General features: G+C 47.0%; 1 protein-coding gene across 2 annotated transcripts in view; it reads right to left on the reverse strand.

The window, feature by feature from the left end:
* Window positions 1-19,505, reverse strand: part of LOC142582558 (cytochrome P450 3A19-like) — an 89,710-nt gene extending 70,205 nt beyond the window's left edge. Inside the window, exons 1-5 of one of the 2 annotated variants that reach the window (XM_075692411.1) lie at window positions 19,271-19,505; window positions 9,502-9,662; window positions 8,172-8,263; window positions 7,318-7,461; window positions 7,040-7,202 (exon numbers count right to left, since the gene is read on the reverse strand). In XM_075692411.1, the coding sequence (XP_075548526.1) occupies window positions 7,040-7,202; window positions 7,318-7,461; window positions 8,172-8,263; window positions 9,502-9,642 (540 nt within the window). In that variant the 5' untranslated portion in view covers window positions 9,643-9,662; window positions 19,271-19,505. Of the gene's footprint in view, window positions 1-7,039; window positions 7,203-7,317; window positions 7,462-8,171; window positions 8,264-9,501; window positions 9,663-13,670; window positions 13,841-19,270 lie in introns of those variants that run through there. The other variant, XR_012828455.1, reaches the window with a different exon arrangement.
* Between the last annotated feature and the right edge of the window lie 4,182 nt (window positions 19,506-23,687).

Genomic DNA, 23,687 nt, shown 5'->3' on the forward strand with positions numbered 1-23,687 from the left:
TCAAGGTCGCCTCCCGCCTACAGTCGAATCGGCACGTGCCTAACGTTTAGGTGCTGCTGGATGAAACGTACGCTGCATGCAACATGTGGAAATATCCTTGATTTATACCTTCTTCTTTCCATATTGTCTCGTTCTCTTTTTCGACCATATGACAGCCTTTACTTTCGACGGGTATCGAAGCAGGGTGAAAGCAAAAGCAAACATGATCGCACCAGTTAACAGAGGACAGAGACAGTGGATTTTTAATGCCTTTCTAACAAAAAAAGAAAGTAAGGGTGCTTTCGGGCAGTTGAAGCTACAGTACTGTACCGTGTGATACTACGTGAGAATCTCCTAGGACAGGAGCTACCTTTGTTAAAAGGCAGGTCTTCATTTTCTAAGCGCAAGCTATCATGGTCAAAAAGGAAAGAGTGTGATGAAATAACGCACAAATAAAGCGTTGCTATACCACGCACCTACATACAGCTGGACTATGTGGTTAACATACTGAAATTCTTCTCGCTTCTATTTTCTTTGGTAAATTGCAAGAATTTTTTTTTATTATTTCGTGCTTACCTATATCTGATGTCTCATAGAACACTCATAGCAATTATTAAACACACAGAACCATAAATTAGGATACAAGTTTTTAAGTAGAACTTTAGTCACTGGGGCGAACGTCATGATCTCTCTGTTAATCACTAATAGTGAATTCAATAAATAAAATTTGCACATTGGCTGTTTTATTTACTTTGTGCGTAATATGTTAGCTGTATAGCAATTAAGCCATCAGTGCATGCCTAATGAGTATACTATACATTCTGGATGATTCTGCGTCGACCACCCGTTACTAGAAATAATGTGGGGCGAAATTCATTTCGGTGTTCCCCGTCAACGTATCTTTTACCGAAATATTATGTAGCGAGGCGTAATGCCAGCTGAAACTTAAATCTGTGTTTCGCGGCACGTCTTCTACACTTCCGTTTAAAGAATAATGCAAGACACAGAATTTTTATAAAATCGATACATCTTGAGCATTGCGTAACTTCACTTTTGCAACGGTGTTGAGCCTTTTAATAGCGGAAATAGAGAATATAAATAGCGAATTTTAGTTCATTATTTACATTCACATATTATCACCGTGGATATCATAAGTTCCACCGCTGAGAGTTATGCATTGCTGTAAAACTTATCTTAGTTCCTGCTACGCACGGTGCTTAATCATCAATCAGTCGCTCCTAAAGCACATCGTGTAATGCACAATTTTCCGCGCTGTCATCGCGATTCATTATGACTCGAGCGAACCCGTCGTGGTGGCGTATATATAGTCGCTTCGGCGCTGCCCTGCTAAGCCCCGAGGAGCGCGATCAAATCCCAGCCGCGGCGGCCCCATTTCGGTGGGGCCGATTTGTGGGCCCCTTAAGGAACCCCAGGTGGTCAAAATTAACCCCGAGTCTCCGACTACGGCGTGCCGCATAGTTATATCGTAGTTTTAGCGCGTAAAACCCCGAATTTCTTCCTTTTTTTCTCCCGCTTGAGTGACAAAGCCCTGAAAGTCCTGTAGCGCGTAACTTGTGTGGCGTATCTAGAGTATATTGTCTTTCTGCAAGACACTTTCCTCTTAACTAGACAACCTCCTATACACCGTTTCGCCCGACAGAACATATTTACTGGAGAACCAGATCAACTTATCTTTGCCGCGCATTGATGCCCTAATGGGCACCTCTGCAAGGTCCGTGTCGTCTAATGACCCATGCGGTGAGCCTCACGTTGTGCACTCAAGCATGCAGGCTTCTTGATTTCATCCAGGGAGAAATAAGGCGATATTTGCGGGACGATGGGTAAGCGAATACTTATGCAAAAGCATCCATCCACTAGCCCTGTGGTGGTTCACCTCAGTAAAGTCAAGCTAGCGTCCCGTTTTCCTGTATTGGCAAGAGAAAAAGAAATTCCAACAAACAAGGTAAATAGCGCAATGATGCCATTTCTTGCACTTAGCAAACAGCGTATCAGCGTGTGGTCTGTCGAAGAAGGACGGATGAGATGAAATAGAAGTGCGTCAGAATACCGCATGAGGAAGAACGTAGAGCAAAGCTTGGGCGAAATTCCTCTTGTTGTAATAGTGCGCACATTTATGTTCATTGTTCAATGTCGTCTTTACTATGATGCTTGATATGTAACTATGCATAGCACTTGCTGAGTTTGATGTGACTTCTGAGCGATGATTCGATGTCTCGTTCTCTGTTTGAAGTCTTTGTCTATACAGCACCCACTGGTCCCTGGTTCCTTTTTTCCTTCTTAGTTTAGCTTATGTTTTGATATTTTGATACGGCTCCATATTTCTGTTTGTTAGAATGGCATTGTTTTGAGGGAGATCTTGGCGCGTCTAGGCGGTGCCAGCTACTCAACAAATAGTGAACAAACTGAAATCAGAATATGTGCTGAAAAAGACCCTTTGTGGTCAGACAGCACGAACGGCAACCTTCTGCACATCAGTACCGGAAGCCAGAAAAGATAACCGGATAGTAAGCCACAAAATACAAACATGTTTAGTTGGATAATTAAAGAAATCTACTGAGAATTATTCTAGAATACGTATCGAATTTCGCAGTTTTTCAGACGAGTTTACAAAGACCGAATACACTTACTTGCGTAACGTACGTACTTCGCATCATTCGTCCTGTAATCTTTTAAGTTATCTTGGAAACTAGCCTACACGAAAATCAGCGCGAGCCGCAATGAAGTCGCTGGTGCGTTATTTATGAGATAGTGAACTGTGTGGCAAGTTGTGACTGTGCACTGTGTTACGTGGTATGTACTAGTGGGACGTTGATACTGTGTATAACGACGTAACGCCTTTGCAGACTGTGCGGCAAAGCCCACAGAGAAAGTTCTGTATTGTTTTTCTTCATTCTTTTCTCTCATCTTTCGCACCCCTTTCCCTCCTTCTTCAATGCCGGGCAGCCATCCGGAGATATTCGTTTGGTTAACCTCCCTGACATACCTTTGCCTCTCTCTCTCTCTCTCTCTCTCTCTCTCTCTCTCTCTCTTACCGCCTCCGGTTTACGTCATGTAGCTTTAGCGGGTGGTGCTCAATGCTGGGAGCTGAATTTCTATTGCGGCTTCCAAGGAAAAAGGGAATCGCTCAAAATCAACTGCATTCTATGTCTGCATCTGATCCCTCCGTCCAACACGTGCACCTCCAGCTTCAGCTCTAACACTCGCTTTAACGTTTATGCCTTTCCAACTGAAGCCACCAATCAATAAAATTCCCTATTTGATGCTCCACCAGCAAGTCAAAATTCAAAACTGGCACTGACGATCGAATGTTTATGGCAAATGCGAGGGATGCGTGCACTCCATATAGTGCGAGCGCCTTTGAGTGCGATGTGTAGGAGGAAGAACTGTACAATTAATAAAAATCTGTAGAAAACGGGGGGGGGGGGGAGGGGGGATAGGTGCGCCGACGACATTTATCGTTCTCTCAATAGCACTCGTGACCATGGGCAGTCACAAGTTATGCAAGACTCCAATAAAAACCACACATCCTTGAGTCACCTTCGTTATTGTTTCTCTTTTTTTGGGGGGGCAAGCCGGCCATATCCAAACTTCTCTAGCAGAAATAACAGCGACATGTCGTATTGTCATTTTCTCACCTCTCATTTTTCGGCGTGTTTCACGCGAAATAAGGAAGCGCATTAGCAAGCGCTCAAATTTTGTGGGAATTCTTTTGTTTCCATTGTTCATTTGTTTTGTTTTATTTGTTCATCAACTCTCAGCCATCGATATAGCGCCCCTGTTGCACAGTTCGGCGGCAACTCGGCGAAACAATTGATAAGAATTTAATATAATCAATGGAAAATAATTGTGGCTAGTACTTGACCTTGGCATGTCGAGGGCGCAGAAGAAGTGGAATATCTAGGGCGTGCATCAATGCACACTACAAGAATACCTCGAAACGCTCAGAACGCCCCTTATTTAGTGGCGGCACACTTCGATTGTACCTCTTTCAGAGAACGTTGTGTGAGCTCCTCTGTGTCGAGACAACGGGATGATTTACTTAGGGTGATCTAGGCAATAGGCATTCATCTTTTCTATACTGCGAATATGATGTTCGAATAAGATCTTCACTGTACAGTGTTCCGCGACTCAAACGCGATACTCGGAGCGCATTGCTGCCAGCGCTTTTTGCGCAACCAGTTTCCTCTGTGTACCGTGAAAGCGAGAGCTTTTGCGACAAATTTTGACTCTATTCAACCACCGAGCGATCCACTAGCGCTCATCGGCGGTGCGAAACGCTTACCGCCATCCGCTCAGAGTATCGCGTTTCATTCGCTGAGCCCTGTACTTTTCAATTGACAGTGTTTGATGCTACTACAGAAGCTAAAGATCCTGTAAGCCAATGGCTCTCCTCGCGACTGAGAAATGCGTCTAGGTTTCAGATAAAATGTTGCTCACGTCCTCTACAGCTCACTACCGCTTACGCTTGAATGAAAACATGTGCTGAAGCAGGCACAAGCGCACTGGGCTGCAACGTCCGTTCTAGGTTGTTTACCCTTCGTGCGTTTCACCGTCAGCGTTATCTGAAGGATGTGTCCTTGACGGCTTTGTCACTAGTGCAGCCTGCAGCCTATAATGCGAGATAGCCTCGTGACATTAAGCGAGCGGACACATAACGATGTGCCCACTAATGGTGTCTCGAGAAGAGGGTCTATAATGGAGAGTGCGACGTACGTGCATGCAATGGAATGACTTAGTCACATGTCGGGGAACGTCCTGTTTATTCACGGGGTATACTCCTAAAGTTCCGTCCGCATATGTCATGGTGACATACCCGTTGAAAAGCCTTGTGGCGTTAAATTAACCTTCGCTGCGGGTACAAGGCTTTTAAGATCTCTTTTTTTTTCTTTTCTGGCTCACAATTATCATGGCATCATGTTTAAAGATATCTCTAGAAAGCCTCGTCTTGTTTAATAACATTCCTTAGCGTGGGCTCCATAGCTGTTGAGCCATCACGGCGTATTAAGAACGAAACAGAACAAGACAGAAAAACTTATTACGATTACTGTTGTTGCGTTACTATATCAACCTAATGAGCGAAGGCGTAGAGTACAACAAAGATCTAAGTGAATCTCGTTTCACCGTTGCGCGCACGGGTCACATAGAATGAGCTATGGCCGAGTCGGTGAGCACCAAACTAGTGACCAGCACCCATCTTCACCTAATACAAGAAAATATCCTACCAAGACGATAGACTCGATGTCGGATAAATGCTCCAAAAATCGCATGCTCTGGTGTTTTCTTATGCTAAACTCAAGTAGGAAGTCGTTTTTGGTTGTTTGGTCTGTGCGTTTATTAATTCTTGGTTTGCATTAAATATATCTTACATTCGCTGTTTATTTGTCGTACTCATGTCTACAATATTTAACTAGCAAGTAGCTTTACATTCCTGTAATATAAGCATGCTGTACTTGTTTTTGCTATAATTCACGTGACAATATAGAGTATGGTTAGCGCAAAAATTAGGGCGCTAAGTGTTGTTTGCCTAGAGAATTAATTTTTGCTCACAGAGCTTCCGTATAAAGAAATAATAAGGCTTTGTTTATTCTCATGAAATAGAATGACCGTAGTCGTACCAACGTACGACTACGGTCACTACTCGACCGAGGCAACGTGGTTTTCTCACTCTCTGCACAGGAAGATGGCTCTTACGTCCGTTGTAAGGCTAGTGTGTAACCCATATAAGAATAAACCTTCGAAACATGTTTTGCCTATAAATTTTCGTTCAAGGTTGGGGTAAATGCACGAGGTGTGGCACGGTTGGGGAAGCACGAGGTATGATATGAACACTCCTTCAATGTTATGTGAATGACTCTTTAGAAAGAATTACAACAGGCGCAGGACACCATTCTTATATTTATTGCGCATTGGGCACATCTTCGTACAGTTTCGTTCGTCTTAACAAAGCGCATACATCCAGGAGGGGAAAAGACAAAAATTGTGAGGAGAGACGTGCAGGTTAGCCAGTGCATTCTCCGGCTGGCTGTCCTGCTCTCAATTATGGGGTGGGGTATGTAGAGGCATTGAAAGTTACGAGATGGAGAGGAAGAGGTAAAGAATAAAACTGAAGATTCACCCAAAAGCTCAGACACGTGCGACAGATCTTCTAAGAATGCCTCCGTGCTGGCCGGATGGCATAAAGTTCTTGAACTCGAAGTCACTGTGCAACTGTAAAGCTGTAAATGTCCATGTTTTACTAAACAAACTGACGGAGCCGTTCGCACAGTCAGCTTCACCCAGTCCTCAATATCTCAACGACTTGTAGAAGAAAAAATAAAGGAAAATTGCTAGCCCCTTTTCCGTATTCCTAATGTGATGTCTTTGGCTGTCAGGACGCTGAATCCGTTCTTGAATTCCAGGGGCACCTGAAATAAGGGGCAGAGTTAGCCCTTACTTTTCTAAAAAAATTCGCTTGCGCAGGAGCGGCTACACAGAAATGACAAAACTGAAATGTCCCCAAGTAAAACATCATCTCACACTCCTATATGCTAATTTGTATATTGACGGTAGCAGGGTACTACGATGCACAGAAACTTACTCATACGTAAATGAACAAATTGCAACCTGCAATGCAACTTGGCGTATGAGTATATGTGCATGTTTCATCAGTGTCTAAAGCATATTCTCTGTAAAGCTCCATGACGCATAGCTGGGCTGCGAATGGCGAACCACCTGGGTGGGACAGCATTCGTGGCGCCGTGTGGATGGCGTGCAGCCTGTGGCTCCTCGGCTCGAATCCTTGCTCTCCATTCACTTTTCTTACTAGATGTCCCAGTGTTACCAGACGTATGGCGACGCGTTTCAGAGTCTGCCGCGCTTGATAAATAGCGCTCGGTCGGAGCAATCGGCGGCAGCTTCTCCTTGGCAACAGGTCCGCCTGCAGCAAGCAATGCTCCTCCTCTCTCTATTATACTTCGCTGTGATGCGTGTGTACTCATCAGAGCCGCTCATACACCGCAACGCACCAGATGCCAGAGTTGGCGCAAACACTCGAACTCACCTTTGTCTTTTCCGTCCGAACCACCTTCACGTTTCGGATGGTGTGCAGGATAGACAGCTTCACGGCTTGCAAGGCGAAGCGCATGCCGATGCAGTTGCGAGGCCCGGCTCCAAATGGCAGGTACGTGTACGGTTGTATGGACTCGACATTCTCGTCACTGAACCTGCACGAAATTGGCCAGTCGTATTACTCTCGTCACCTAAAGAAATGCAAACACATGACACCACTGGTAACTAGCAGAGCTGCGCTGCTCAAAGGTTGCAGTTTTCTCCGTTTACCTTTCTGGATCAAACTTCGAAGGATTGGGAAAGTACTGTGGGTCGTGGTGCATCGAGTATACGGGGACGGCCACCAACTCGCCCATCTTCACCTTCACTCCCGTATCTCCGAGAACGTAGTCTTCATACGGTGATCGCTCAATACTGAAAATAAGCGCGCAAAAAAGAATTGATCGCCAAGTCCGATCGACGCTAACAACCTGCCTTTATTATAATTATTTTTCTAATTGGTTGCCCGGCATCTATTTGAAAACGGGGCTTCGGTTGGTAAAGAAACGTTCCGCATTAAAGAGACACTAAAGAGAAGAAATAATTTGTGCTATGCCAGCAGACCACATTTCTACACTACCCAAAGGCCACTTCTACAGTGAGAGATTTAGTAAGCCAGAAAAGGCGCCGGAACGGAAGGAGGGTGGCGACGTCATCTTGAAGTTCCCGCAACAACCTACCGTGGCGGCGTCTCTGTGAGACTAGTTTATTCTTCTTGTTCATTTTGAGATATACTGCACTGTATTCTAAAAGACCCGAAGACAGAACTTAGCATCTTGGAAGAACTTTTACTGAGCCACAAGGGCCCAAACACGGTAATATACTTTTAAGTCGGCCACTTCACACTGACGTACCAGTGCAGGTGTTTTGGCGCGAAGTTCAAGACATGGAAGTTTTACCTTCTTTTTCTGCTCTAATAATTAACGCAAAATACAGTTTTACAGAAGTACTTGGTTAGCCTAAACTGATTTATTGCTTTTCTTTAGTGTCCCTTTAAAGGCACCCATTTCACATTCTTCCTGCCGTTGGCACATTGACTACAGAGAATTTGATCTGCACTGAGAAAGTGTAACGAATGGTCTTACCGCGTCGCTGAAGGATACATTCGAAGAGGCTCGGAGACGACGCAGTCTAGGTACTTGAGTTTTGTGACAACATGCAAGCTCGGATGCTCTCCCTGGATACAACATAGAGCAGAGCGGCATGTCCTTGAAGCCAAGCCAGAGGAACTGTCACGTTCAAATTTTCCTAATCTCATTGTGAAATCTTTAGCGCTGCACTCACATGGATGTCGAAAACTTTACTTCAGTATTGTAGATATACTAGCCTACAATTTACGGCGCGTCGTGTAATGGTTTCGTTTTCCGCTCGCTTTAATGTTGAATGCCACTCTGTCATGTTCCTTTTTAAACTGTAACCACTCTGGACAAGCCGTGTAGCTAACATCGTAATAAAACCTCGACGCTTAAACTACTGTCTTATAACTATTTTCTCGCTTGATGAATGGTCCGACAGCAACGTTAGCAATACACCGAATGGCTATAAAAGCTCGCCATAGCTCAGCTACAATAAATGCGCCTAATATGTCAATAGCTACACTACAACACTCCCAGGCGTAGAATTTTGCCTTCCTCGAACATAGCGTCTTATCTAATCCTGTTCGCACATTGTATTAGTATTACATAACGCGCTTCAGACTGGTGCATAGAGCTTCAGATATTTTTCGTTTTCTTTTTTCGTGGATGGTTATCCTGAAAGCCGCTCAGGTGAAACAATAGACTACACGCAGCGCTCTTATAGAGCATTCGCATAAGCTGCTGCAATTTCTAACTTTTCCCGTTGTGAACGAGTTTTAAAAAGCGGGGGACGCTGCGACATCGTCCTTAATGGGAATTCTTCACGAAAGCTTCCTTAATTTCAGAAGCGTAAAACGCAAAACTTTGTATCCGGTCTCTCAGTCCCTACATTACGGATGTCATTGAAGCTGAACGTAAACATAGAGAATGAACTATACTCCAGTTTCGAAGTTATGACCGAAGTCGTCCCATTTAGAATGGAAACGTGAATTTCAGTATGGTTGATCGATTCGTTCACTGAGTTTAGCGACTCGAAGTAACACATGGAACACGAGAGAGGCCATGATAGGGACGGCAGGGTGGTTTGCACAACCTGGAGATTGCCAACGCGTTTCTGAACCTAAGAACACAAGTTTTCTTGCATTCCACACACATCGGCCGGTAACCGAACCCACGACATGCAGAAGCTATCAGTTGTCCTTTAATTGTGACACAGCTAGCGAAAAACTCCCGACTTTATGATACTTTAGCTAATGTATGATAATCCATTGGCGATGTCAGTACGCGAAAGCGTTAGTACGCCCAATTCAATAAAAAATAAACAACTCGGACTGCGTACGTGAACCTTGAAACACTCGTCGACTTCCTCTCTCAGCTTCTCCTGCACGTCAGGGTGAATGGCGAGCAAGTACAGCGTGAACGAGATTGCTGTTGAGGTTTTGTCCTGGCCAGCGAGGAAGAACAGTACGCACTGCGCCATGGACTCGTCCTCAGTCAGGGCTGCAGGCAAACATTTACGTCGACAGTGTCAGAAAAATTGTATCGTGATTAACCAGAATTAAATAATGAGCCATTCCCCTCCGCAAAGGTGGATGACTAATGAAGCTGTTTAGCACACGACACAGAGGTGACACATAATTTTGAACAAAAATACGAACGCATTCAATGTCTCGATCGGTGGTCATCATGATGAAAGGTAAGCACAAACATTCTCGTATCACCACGATCTGGTGCACCGGCGGTAGCGAAGGGCAAGTGGAAAGCGCCATGCAAGAGGCGGTAGACAGCACGGGGCACGCGCTACCCACCGGACTCAGATGCTCCCCAACCAAATCTGATCTTATGCTTTATATAAAAGAAAAAGGCGGCAGAGCAAGGGATGAAAATCGTTCTCGGAAAGTGACATTCACCTGTTCACTCGGAGCGGTGACCCGATACCCAGGGTCGACACCATCAGAGTCCTGGACATGTTCATCGAATCAGGTGGCGGCAACGGCACTGCGTTGCGCAAGATCATTGCGAAGACCGACAATGCATTTCGCCTCGTGCGAAGGGTCATGAACACACATCGTGGCCGGAAGGAGGACAACCTGCTTCGGCTGATCAACGCCTTCGTGCTGTGTCACTTCACCTACATCGTGGCCATTGTCAGGATTTGGAGGACAATCCCAATTTCTCTGCCCCAGATTTTGGACCTTGTCGTTGGGTGCGGGAGTTAGCCGAGGTTGAGGAGGACTTTGAGATGAAAAACTGGAGGTTTATTTACATTATTTACAGTGAGAGTACAAAGAAATTAACAGTCATACAGTCATTACAGGCTGGAAGCAACTCGGACGCTGCGGCCCGTGGCAAGAAGCTCGAAAGAGATGAATGAAGGAATGCTCCCTTGCTGCTCCCGGTCTCTGGCTTTTAAGCCCTTCGGTGTCTCGAAGTCACGTCACGTTCGGCCAATCGGTGAGCCCGCTCAGGTGTCGTCATTTTCGGCCAATGGTGGGCGCCCGTGCTATTGTGTCACACCCGGCGCACAGGGTGGCACCTTGGACCCCAATTGTCCGAGGCTTACTTCTATCAGCGCTATTGCCTTACCGGTCTGCAACTGCCTTCACAAAGGCGGATGGGGGGATTGCTGCCAGGGCTTCACGGTGCATTACAGCCGTCTTGCCTCGGGACCCACGTTACCTGGAACAGTGCCAGGCTCTCGCTGCACTTTCGGTAAGAGTCAAGCAGTGAATTGCTCCACCTGCGGCGCACGAGGTGGGGGACGCGAACTCGTTTGCACGTGCCAAGCCTCGGGAACTGGGTAGATCTGCTTCTGCGTTCCTTACTTAGGTGTGGCGCGATTCGATGTGGTCTGGTGAACTCGAAGGAGGCTCAGGAAAAGTCCCGTATCTAACAGCTCCTCCTCGGCCCGGAAGTTCGGAATGACCGGTGAAATCAATTCGCTGGCCATGAGGAACGCTGAAAGAACCTGCAGGGTACTGATGTCGAGCCTCGTTTGACGAACTTCGGGATCCTGGGCCCTGGAGAACGTACGTCAAACAAACAAAACAACACAGCGCTGCACCACGTGTAAGCGCAGGCTCTTCACTCCTGACTCGCCAGGCTATTACTGAGTCAAAATGAACCCTGATCTTTTATTTCCCTAATTTTTAGAAAGCAGTTCCAACCACCTTTCCAAACCGCTATCCATTTCTCCCCGAATGCCGACAAGGTCAGAGTGACACTGTTGTTGCAAAACAAAGGGCCGTTGTCGTTGCAAACAAAAAATGAAAACAGCCTAACATAACTTAAGTGGCCTAACTACACGAACAGCATGTTTCCAACCTATCGCAGTGGCGTACTTATCGCACGTATTGGGGCCATTGAACAGTCCGGTCAACTCTACAAGTACGTAATCACAAGTGCGCTAGCTTTGTGGTCACTACTCCGAACCCGTACTTGCGTCGCACGCAAACGTTCCATCACGCTTACTCACGTGTCTTTCTCTAGTCAATACAGGACACGTACGTTAAACGAACAACTACACTTGCGTAACTTACGCACTCCGTAGAACCCTTAAAAAATGCGTCTGCTAATGACTAGTTCTACGCACGCTCACTAAAGAAGAAAGAATACGGCTACCCTCAACACACACGAGCAACCCAGTCATAAATCTGCTTCCTTCCGTCCGCACAAGACACGCGCTAATGGAACTACGAACTCTTAGTGCAAATCACGCACTTACTGAAAGCCTACACACTTAACCTTAGAAAATAAAAAAGCACCTAAAAAAGATAGTTAACTAATAGAAACGCGCGTTACGATAGGCCTCTCAACGATAACCTTGACCTCCAGGTTACTCACGCACACAAAAAAGAAAGCCTATTTACTCATTAACTAACAACTCGCTAAACTACAGGTTTACTTAAAACGCGTCTTTCAACTCTCGGAGCTTCTCAAACAAAACATAAATAAAGCTCATACCTTACATACTTAAAGAAACTGTAGTCTTAAATCGCAATATTTTTCAAATGGTCAAAAATAAAACAAAACAGCACTTTTTACTTCTACGGAAGCTCGCTTGGCCTCCCGTTCCAAACGATTACGACTGACTCATACTTTTGAGCCGTACTCGAGGTGGTCGCGGTTCAAAAGCTACTCTGGCTACCGAGGAACAACAAAAGGGCTGACTCACTGTCTGCTCCTTCAAGACGTTACGGTCTCCGGCCGATTTGCGTCCTGGCGCCACGCTTTCATCGCGAACTCGACTGACCTCGTCTCGTCTTGCCACCTTGCGCTCCTTCGCCCTACACGCTGAACTTCGAAAAGAACGACGGACCGACAAGGAACATAACTGCCCCATGCCGTTTGTCCGCGTCCGTGCAGAACATGCTTCTCGGTCTCTTTTCGACCGGTGGCTCGAACATACTTGATGCGTACAGGTCGTCAACGACGACCGCACCTTTCCTCTCCTCGCGCCCTGCCCTTTTGGGTCTCTCGCCGTCTTTGGCTGCGCTACATTAGTCACCGTCTTTCGGTTTTTATCGCGCTTCTTTTTACGACGCTTTCTCTTTGAACTCGCTTTCTTGTCGCCTTCTGGCGCCTCGTGCTGGCCGGTACCCATCTCGTCGGCCCGGATCGGTCTCTTACCCGCACAGTCCGAATTATCCTTAACTAAATCATCCCTCTCTTGGCTACCTAGACTGGCGGAGAGCTGCACCGATCCCTGAACAATGCAGTTGTCTTCTCTTGAGCTACACAGCTCGCAATGCTGAGAGTTACCCTCAACTGCATCGTCCAGCTGGCACTGCACTTCGGCACGCAGATCCGACTCGACAGTCATCTCGACATGGGTGCTCGGGTCTGTCGGGTCAGCGGTATTCTGTGCTTCGTTAACTACCTCGTTAACGTTACATGCGACGCACACGCGTGGTGACTGTGCCAATTCATTCGCAGCTGGCCTAGCTGTCTCTACAGTGCTCTGTTGGCCCAGCACCTCGTCGCTTTCACTACGGCCTTTACCGGCCTCTGTTGCCGCTAAGGCATCGTTAGCAGCTAGCCCTTTCCGTTCACCTCTGAATGGGCCGCTAATCTCACGGGCACAACTTTTCTCGTCGGCTTTTGGTGAAAATGCGCTAGATACTTCCTCATTCTTTTGCTCTGTACTACCTACAGAATTTTCAGACAGCCGTTGTCTCTGTGCCTTTAACTGCTCACAATATTGTATCTGTTTTATCAATGCTGCCTTCTCTCTCTCGTACTTTTGCTCACGCTCACGCTTACTTTCTTGATACTCACGTTCACGTTCATTCTCACGTTCTTGACACTCACGCTGACGTTCTTTACGCTCACATCTAAGAGTAAGTTCTTGAAGCCCACGCTTCCGTTCATTCTCGCGTTCTTGACGCTTACGCTCACTCTAAAGTTCACGACGCTCACGCTCCCGTGGTTCTTCTATCACCTCCCCAGCAATCTCAATGCCCTCATCATCATTGCCACTATCTTGAATCGCCTTTATAATAGCTCGCTTTTTCATCTGCTCGTCCGCCTTCAGCTCCGAACTCGTAACAATAACTTCTAATGATTGTAAATAATAGCTTACTTGGAACGTAAGCTTCAACGTGGGGCCAAATATGAGGGCAAATGGCTCTGACGTGACATTTTGGTTCTTCCAGTAGTTGCGATTCCGATATGCATACCTGCGAAGATTGCACAAATAACCGTTGCTCGTGCGTTTGGTACTTGCGTGAAGTGCGCAAGCTCAAAAATGATGTCTTTGCATCGACACTGTTTTCTTTTTCATTATTCACGTGCTACAGAATTGCTTGCGAACCGCAGAACTAATGTAGGATGTCACACTCCGCTGATATGTGCAAGAAGTGTGTACAACCCACTGGCATCGCATGCGTGCTCATTCCACACATGCCCATGCAGTACACGCACAGCCTCACGCATACATCGCTAATTGCGACGTCATCGACAAACGCCATTTATTTTTTCTCTCCGTCTCAGCCCCCATAAAGCTCCTGCTTCAGGGCTTTAGAAGCACAAAATTGAAATTGAAATTTCTAGCGAAAAGTACATTGCAAAACAGATTAATGTTTGTAGAACCAATTTATAGTGAGCATCGAGTTTATCTGTCATTAGGCGTTTTAATAACATGCTGCAAAGATACTGGTGACAGTTGGTAAACGATTTTTAAAATCAAAGAACTATATAGTCCATCCTTATGAGCTGCTCTTACCGACATGTTATGGTATCACCTTTGTAGAACCTATCGACTGTCAAGCAAATGTATATAACTAATATTAATAATACATCAGCTTGCTAATAACTCACTGCCGACTGTCAGCCACCGTAATCAAAATAATTCGAAAATATTACTAGCGTTACCTTTAATTAAACCTTTTTCTACTACACGTATATACTAAGTTGAAAGGTGTATCGCGACATCTTTCTGCAGCTTGCACAGAACGTGCATCAATGAACTGGGCAGTAACAAATAGTGCAGAAAGCGCTGTCTTCATCAGAGCCAGTATTCATATAAAGCTCTTAAACCAGAATTGTGACTAAGAACCAATTCCAGCCCATCCTGGAGCAGGACATTTTATTAGCAAAGGCGACCTGCCAATGACAGCACTTACGAACGATAAGCTTTGTGGATTCGGCCCCAGATGTTTGTTATACCAGTTTTGAGGCTTAGACAGTGGCCCGATTGGCACACCAGTGATACGCCACTGGGAGTTTGAAGCAGCGTGTTTATGAAACGAGCGACAAAATGGCTGATTCGGAGGAACCACCTCATAGTTCATTCTTCACGTCACGTGACGGCAAAGCTGACGTTTGCGTGACGGAATAGGCGCCGGTTAATGACGTCATCAAGCAGTTACGGTGTGGTAAGATACGCAGCTGCGGCCGCCACGCCAGTCGCTCAAGGCCGAGCGAAATTCGTATACTGTATTAATTAAGCGAAAATGAGACATCCACCCAATCTTAGCAATTGCTACAAAGGAAATCCATACGGGTTACTGGAAAGAAAAGCCTCGCAGTTGAAGAAAGATTGGTCCGGGACTCGAACCCGGGACCACCGCCTTTCCACGGCTGCCGCTCTACCATCTAAGCTAACCATGCGGCTAGCAGATGGCAGAGCTAAGTCAAATTTGTCGGCAACTCGAATAAAATATTGTGTGAAAGGACACCTTTTCATTTTCTCTTTCGAAGACTCAGTATGGCCGGGAGAGTAGCAGAAGTAATAAAGTGGAAAGGTGAGCAAGATGGTAAGCATTCATAGTGGTAACAGCACGAAAAAGAACGGCGTACTGTGTGAAGGAAACACAGGACGAGCACAGTATAGCGATAGTGGCACCCGCCGTGGTTGCTCAGTGGCTATGGTGTTCGGCTGCTGAACACGAGGTCGCGGGATCGAATCCCGGCCACGGCGGCCGCATTTCGATGGGGGCGAAATGCGAAAACACCTGTGTGCATAGGTTTAGGTGCACGTTAAAGAACCCCAGGTGGTCAAAATTTCCGGAGTCCTCCACTACGGCGTGCCTCATAATCAGAAAGTGGTTTTGGCACGTAAAACCCCAAATATTATTATATTAGCGATAGTGGCGCATGAGGTGGCTCTCAAGGCGTGCGTGTGTAAAGATTGTTGGGGTTGGCCTTATCAGAATTTAACAGCCGCAGCCGGGTTCCGAACCCGTTACCTCGTTTTCAGTAGCACGACAATGCAACCAATGAGGGTCTGATTTGGTTTAGGTGTCGCGCATAGGACAGATTTTGGAATAAATAGATTAAGGGGTGAGTCGTACCTTTCCGTCCATCTTCTTCACAAGTAAACTGCGCATTTAGGCGAGTTGGTAAGGGGCGATATTTTAACTTGATAGTGTTAAAACCCCCGTGTCGCAGCAAATCCTGTGTCGGCGTAGACGGAGTTGTCCGTGAGCGAAAAGTGCCGTATATATTTTCGTTTATGTACATGCGGTATATGCAGGCTATATTTCCACGCCATTCTGTTACTAAAGTTCCTCATACCATGTCTTGCATTCTTGAGAAAATAATTTCTCGGAATTTGGAGAATGGCAACCCACGAACAACTGTCATGAAACTACACACCGACAGCGCATGCCTTTCAAGTTGAACCTTCCCAGATTAAAAGTGCGAAACAATAGCAGAAACCTCGAAATGATGATATTATTTTGGCGCTTCTGCGCACAACCTCCAGGATCGGCCCACGCAAGCTGCCGCGTTTCTGCCAGAAAGGTCGCCTGCGTACATACCGTTCGCCGTCAGTGCTTCGCGGTATACGTTAATGTTACATAAGCTGCACTTACCGGGAACCGCGAGGAGCGGTCAGAGATCTTTAAATCCTATCGCATTCCACTGTTAAAAGCGAAGCTTAAGCGTTCTCCGATCTCTTTTTTTTCTAGTTTATTAATTTTCGTCGGCTTCAATAGCAATGTCTTGCGTTAGGTCATGTTATGCTTGCGATATCTCTAGAATTCTTTGCTTTTTTTGTTTCACTTATTCTTTCTGTTCTCATTGCTTGCACTACATATACATGCGGTGGTTGCTCAGTGGCTATGGTCTTGGGCTGCTGAGCACGAGGTCGCGGTAACGAATCTCAGCCACGGAGGCCGCATTTCAATGGGGGCGCAATGCGAAAACACCCGTGTGCTTAGGTTTAGGTGCTCGTTCAAGAACCTCAAGTGGTCGAAATTTCCGGAGTCCTCCACTACGGTGTGCCTCATAATCTGAAAGTGGTTTGGCCCGTAAAACCCCATAATTTACAGGGTGTCCAGGCTCACTTTTCACACTATTCTTTGTATTCTGCTTAACTGCATAATTAGTCAAGGCTAACTAAACATTGCAACTTCGGAAGCAACGAAGTTAGGCAAAAAAAAAAACGGATTAGGAAGTTGTAGAACGCTTTGCGAAACGTCTGATTAAACTGTTCCCAACGTTCTATCTATAAGGCATTAGTGATTTTTTCCTCTTACTACAGATGCCCACAAAATAAATTAAGAAAGTACCACGTGAAATGCCCGCTTGGGTGCCGTGATTTCCGCGTTGCCAAACGCTCCGCGTACAAACGAACAATGGATTTAACCTTGAGTGCTGCCGCGTCGCCTGCCGTGGGGGAATCACATCGGTGGCGTAAATCGCAGCGCGAACGCTTACGCAACTGCCCTGTCGCCTTCTAAGCTGCAGCACGCCCTGCTAGATGCTATGTTCGTTGCGCTGCAATCGCGACGCGTGAGTGGGCATATCACGTGGTATTTCTTTCTTCGTTTCTTTTTTGTATTTCGAGGGCGTCTGCAATAAGCGGAAACGCACTAATACCTGATAGACAGGAAGTTAGAAACTGTTTAATCGGACATATTGCAAAGCGCTCCACAACTCGATAATTGGAATTTTTTGCCTAACTTCGTTGCTTCAGAAGTTGGTTAATGAAGTTAACCTTGTCCACTTTTGTAATTAGGTAGAATACAAAAAATACATTGGCTTACTACATACAATAGTCAGCGACGTGCGTTTCGTCGCGTCGTCTTAAGATTGCGTCGGCATATCTTGAACTCTGGGACACCCTGCATAGCGACCTTATATTCTTCTGCTTTTCCATTCTCTTACTTTTTGTCAATATTGCTTCGCAAGACTCTCCAGAATGTACAACCTATCGGCAGAGAAGTAAGGCATAACGTTATATGGCACGATCCGGCCTTGGCGGCCCGAACCGATGGATCACTCTGCTTCCTCCGCTGCTGCTGGAGATAATACATAACCCGCTTTATTGTAACCTCAGGTTAACTCTTGTTGCCTCTGTTTGTCACTTAGACGTGTCTTCCTAGAGCAGCAGTTGTGAAAAAAAAAATAAGATTGTTGGCTTTCGTCTAAAAGCGAATAAACAGCAGAGCAGCTACAACGAAACAAACAAAATTCGGCAGCATGCTACACTCCGGTAACACATGAAGACGAAAGCCTGCTGCACACTTGGCAATGCGCAGACTCGCATCATCGCGTGGCTCATTTCGCAGTTCACCTTCTTCGGCTCGTTTTCGACGCTTAGCTGCGGACGCGTGCAGCGGGGTCAGACTCTGGCCAACGACGTTTCTCTTCGACTTTACGTTGCATCCTCTCAGTAGGGGATTGGAACGTATGCTGTTCCCTATGTTGTATGTGTGATTTCAAAGAATGTACGTCCTGTTCAGTTATTACTTGTTTATTTTATTTACAATTACTGCCATCTTCCTTAAGCAAGACCTCGCAGGAGTGAATACATGCCTTGAAAACAAAGAAAGATTAGCAAACATAATTGGGCAATTGAACAACAAATTGACCATGAGACAACTCCCGTAAGGACACTTGAAGGTTATTCAAAAGTTCAATGGTGTGGCTTCAGTTTGCTGAGCTCTTGTAGCCTCAGCCTTACGGGGGTATGAGTCATTGCATGTGTCGCTTGCTTCCGGGGCGTGAGCCATTGCTTACAGGTGTCTGAGCTATTGAGAAAGTCGGGCGGTTTCTTTGTACCACTCAACTAAACGCCGTGTTTCTGTACGTTTTATGCGGGATTCAATGAATGTATTCACTGTTCACTTCGCTTTGATGCGTACTTGTAGCCTCAGCATTACGAGAGGGATGAGCCAGTGCACTCTTTGCTTGCTTAGGGGATATGAGTCATTGCTGATGATGATACTTTTTGTAACATTGGACAAGACGACGCGCTTTCTTCAAGGCCATCGGGGGTATGAGCTACTTAAGGCTTTCGCCATAAAAATTTAATTTCGGGTCGCGACGAAAAAAATCAGCCGGAGACTTCTGCGACGCCAGTGGGAACCTTGCCATTTAAAGACGCCTCCTGTCAGCGACGGAAGGAAGAGAGAGTTAAGTTTAACTGAGAGGACCATTTCCAGTTTTTTTAACATGCATTCCTATACGGATATACATGTACGCATGCACCTCGAACACACAACCATTGAATGCGCTGCGTACGTTTGCACCCTTTCTTGTGCCGTCCTCTCATCTATTCTTAATTTAATTAGCTACCCGCCCCTTGGCACGCAGCACCCTCTGGCTGCCGAGAGGATGCGTAGCATGTCACGGATCGCAAAGTGAAAGAATATACTCACAGATATAAGAGGACACAGACCGTCGCCGCGAAGATAATCCAATCCGGTAATCCCAATAAGGTCGCCATGGTCAATCCGCTATTCGTGATGCCTCAGTGAGCGCACGATCATACACAGGGTTGTTCCCAGCGCCCCCTGCACGCCGAACGATCCGCTCGCTGTCCGGTGAAGGCGCGTCGTTGCCGCTCGTCGAAGGCCGAGCTCTGAATTCGCGAGGCGTTGGTTCAGCAGCGCTCGCGGCTACGTAAAGTGGCAGTGAAGGCAACGTCGGCCGGATAATGCGTGTGGGTTGTCTTGGGTACGAAACTATCTCTGTCTCTCTCTCTCTCTCTGGCAAGAGGATCCAGAAGGGAGGGGGATTCCCGGGTGAACGAGTGGAAACCGTATAATGCGGAAGTCGAGTTGTCAAGGTCGCCTCCTGACTACAGTTTAATCGGCACGTGCTTAACGTTTACTTGCCGCTGGATGAAACGCGCGCCGCATGAAAATATCGAAATATCGATATTGCATGTCGAAATATCCTTGATTCATGCCTTCTTCTTTCCATATTATCTCATTCCCTTTTTCAATCATACGACAGCCTTTAATTTCGGCGGGCATCGAAGCAGGCTGGCAACACAATCAAATATAATCGCACTTGTGAACAGAGGACAGAGACAGTTGATTTATAATGCCTTTCTAAAAAAACGTAGGGATGCTTTTGGACAGTTGAAATTATAGTACTATACCGTGTGATACTACGTTAGAATCTCCTAGGACAGGACAGACATTTGTTACAAGGCAGGTCTTCATTCTTCAAGAGCATCCTCGGGCCGGCATGTCGAACCCGATTCTGCGACCATCAGCAGCGCGTGCTGCTCGCATGGCATAAGTGTACGGGTCGAGAGCCCGGTCACATGAGTCCCAACCGCTTCTCAGGGGTCTGTCACTGAAAGCAACACCACCATCTCCCCGGGAACGAGTGCGAAAAGTGTCCCCGTTCCTCGCGAATCGCGGCTCAAGTGCCTGGGACGCGGGGGGTGGAGGTCGGTATGAGCGCGAGGCGAGTATGTCCGCCTGTATGCGATTTGCCTCCGAGACCAGCTCATCCAAATCCCTGAACTTGCCGCCTCTTATACGCTGCGAAGGTGGCATGACCTTCTTGCGTGACTCTCTCCACCTTATCACAGTTCGGAGCAGAAGGGTCAGTGGTAAGATAAAGTTCGTCCATAGCCCTCACATACTCGAGCAAAGATTCGTCCGGATGCTGAGTGCGTAGCTCCAACCCTCCGCCGCAGACGACGCTGCTAATCTGCGGGCAGGAATTCCTCGCGTAAGGTCGCTCGGAACTCGGCCAGCGTGCTAGACCGGTAGCCAGTAAGCCGGAACCAGGGCGCAGCATTATCAGCCAGCGACACTATTACGACGCGACCCAGCATCTCGCCATCGGACAGCCCCGTTGCGCGCTGGTAAGTCAGCACACGATCGAGGTATTCGTTGACGCTAACTGAATCATGATACCCGCTGTAGGTGGGTAAGTCCACCCTCACTCTCGGTCTAGCAGCTGCGGCAGATGTCAGCAGAGTGTTCTGCACGGCACCTGTCAACCTCTCAATCAGGCGCATCGCATCCCGCACCAGCACCTGCTGAGGCTCGCCCTAGCCAGTAAAGTCTGGCACAGGAACGGGACGCGTTGAGCAAGTGTGCCGCTGTGGCTCCATGCTCTCCGCAAACTCTGGCGAATGGCTCGGTATAATGTGTTTCATGCCTTCAAGGGTACGTCCTGCCGGAGAGAGCGCCTCATGTGCAGCGCTGCCATCTTCGAAGCTGACCAAATTCTTAGGGCTAACGTTCGCCGCAGGGTATGATTGATCGGTAGCAGTTACCGCCGCTTCGAATTGTTGCCTGTTGGTAGCCTCCTGTGACAGCGTCTACAACGGCTGTAAGTCAGCCCGTATGCTGCTATGGTTCGTTCGCGTGGTGGCAGTCACTCACACAAACAGACTCTACCTGTCACACCTCTGGCCCCATGTTGGGCGCCAAATATGTGGGTATTACTCAAGTTCCCGCGTGCGCACCTGACCCTTCTCTGGATAGCACAGCACCGGCGGAGCGGCAGTCGCTCGCTAGCACTTTCGCCGCAGCCCTAAGAGTCAGAGCTGTGACCCCTAACCCGCGGTTCGCATTGAGTTGCGACCACAGTGGGTCCAGGCCAGGGGGACATTGTGAGATTTGGACTTAAGGTGTTTATTCACCTTATAATACAATACCAACAAGCAGCAACAGCAACCACAAATACAAATGCAAAACCACAGCGGCGGAGCGTTCCGCACGTCTGAGGCGATAGAAACCGCACAATGTTGGAACCACAAAAGAGGCTAAGAGGTCAGCTCACCCAGAATGGATCCGCGCTCGGGCCCTGGGGCAGTCAGTCGCTCACGAAGGCCGAGCGCAGCAGCGGGACGGTGTGCGGTGGTCTCAGCGGCTGAATTGAGGTGCGGCCAGTCGCAAGCTTCTCAGCCGAAAGACAAAGGTGCATCGGATGAATGGCGCTTCTCCCCGAGCGGCGGAGAGCGACTCTCCTCGGTTTTGCTGTCCAGACAAAATGGCGACTGAGCAGATTGCTTCGAAACTCGCTGAGGAGGTCGCCTTGGCACAAAAGACATTGCCACGCTATCTTATGCACTGCATGTAACATATGCCATGTTTTCCATAGGTTCGAGCTCGCAAAGCGTACACATAGGGATAACATAAGCTTTTTTTTTTTTGCCAACGCAAGAGAGCTTCAACTCGCAGAGACGTTTTGCAAGTGCGTTCCATTACTTTCTATATAACTGTCATCTTATATAGCATTCAAAGGAAGTTGTCTTCAATGCTTTCCAGTATTCGAGTACACGCTTGCAGAATCAGTTTCGACGTCGTCGTCATAAACCCTCGGCATGCGCAATGTCACGACACGAGAGGGACAACACCAATCACCTTTCACAGCTTTCCAGTGGAGAATGCTGGACTCGCAACAGGTCGAATCTTCCACCACTGTTCAATAGGAGTGACTCCCATCATGTTGTCCAGCAAAGGGTCGTAAAACTTGATAGCCTGGAATAGAAAAACTGACCTTCTTGCCGTCTACACTTAAAATCGGTCTCGCGACACCGTCTCTACAAAACTGAGTAGACACAGAAGTGAATTCGATGCATTCTGATAAATGCCTATATTCCCGCATAATTTTACCTTATGAAAATGGAAATGTATACAGAGCGGAGTCCTTCCCAATTTCCCGCTCTTCTACAACCCAACATTTCCCTTAGCTCGGGCGCCAACAGTAGAAATGTCCTGCCTATTTCATCATTCTTACGTTGACTTCTTTCTGCGTTGCACTCATGGTGAGCCTTCAATCTCGGCATCTGGCAAAAGGGGCGCAATGCTACACAGGAGCGGCGACGGGGCGGATGGGCCTCGACAACGACGGCACTTTCCTCTTTGCTAGATAGAGGATTGAAGGATTTCGGAATAACCGGTGACCATGAACAATTGATCAATGGCTGGCGTCTATGCGCTGTTGCGCTCTGGTCTGCGGCGTCTCAGGCAAGGCATATTAGGGGGCCTTGAAAACTTCAGGTGAGATTGAGCGATTGATTACCCGAGGTTGTGGGCTCCCCGCTGCATGCATCTGAATAGTACTTGGCTCGCATGCTCATAGCAGCATTGTACACAGGTCGCTAACGTTTTCTTACCCCGTTCGAAAAGTGTTGCATTGCCAAAGGCTAAACTCATAATCATAAAGCGATGCTTAGCTTAACATCGCATCAGGAGGGCGTGCAAGCGCTACTGCGTTTCTTGAGATTGACCGACCTGTGTGAGCGCCTGTGGTTGGAACGCCTTTTCTGTTACCGGTTTTCATTTTTCTTCTTTCTTTTTTGCTTTACCTTTTTGCTTTTCTTTTTACTTGTGCCTATTTTTTCTCCTCTCACTCTTTGTGGTCTTTACAACCCCTGTATCACCCACCACAGTGCAGGGTAGCAAACCGCATACTCGCCTTTGGTTAACCTCCCTGCCTTTCTCTCTCTCTCTCTCTCTCTTAGCTTGTGTCGTTCTTACGATGGCGTAGTGACAGCTTCTTACCTATCTTTGTAATAATTAAGTTTGCCTCGGTTATACGTTAATTGTCTTGTCAGTTGTTTCTTTTACCTGTAACGGCACCTTTATGCTTCTTTTCTCGTCGTTTTCTGTCGCTGCTCGAGAACTATGAACTTAAGAGGAAGCTTTTAGCTCCATGCCTCCTATCTAAATACATGGAAAGGAGAAATCGTTCTTGTCGGCCGCCACTGCAATGAATTAGATGAGGCTAGTTGCACTTAAAAGAGAAAGTGAAACTGTAGTGGTTGCTGGAAATGGAATTTTGCTTTATGCAATCAGTCTTTCTATGGAAATTGATAAA

The sequence above is a fragment of the Dermacentor variabilis genome, chromosome 5 (assembly GCF_050947875.1).
Source record: "Dermacentor variabilis isolate Ectoservices chromosome 5, ASM5094787v1, whole genome shotgun sequence".
Lineage (NCBI taxonomy): Eukaryota > Metazoa > Arthropoda > Arachnida > Ixodida > Ixodidae > Dermacentor > Dermacentor variabilis.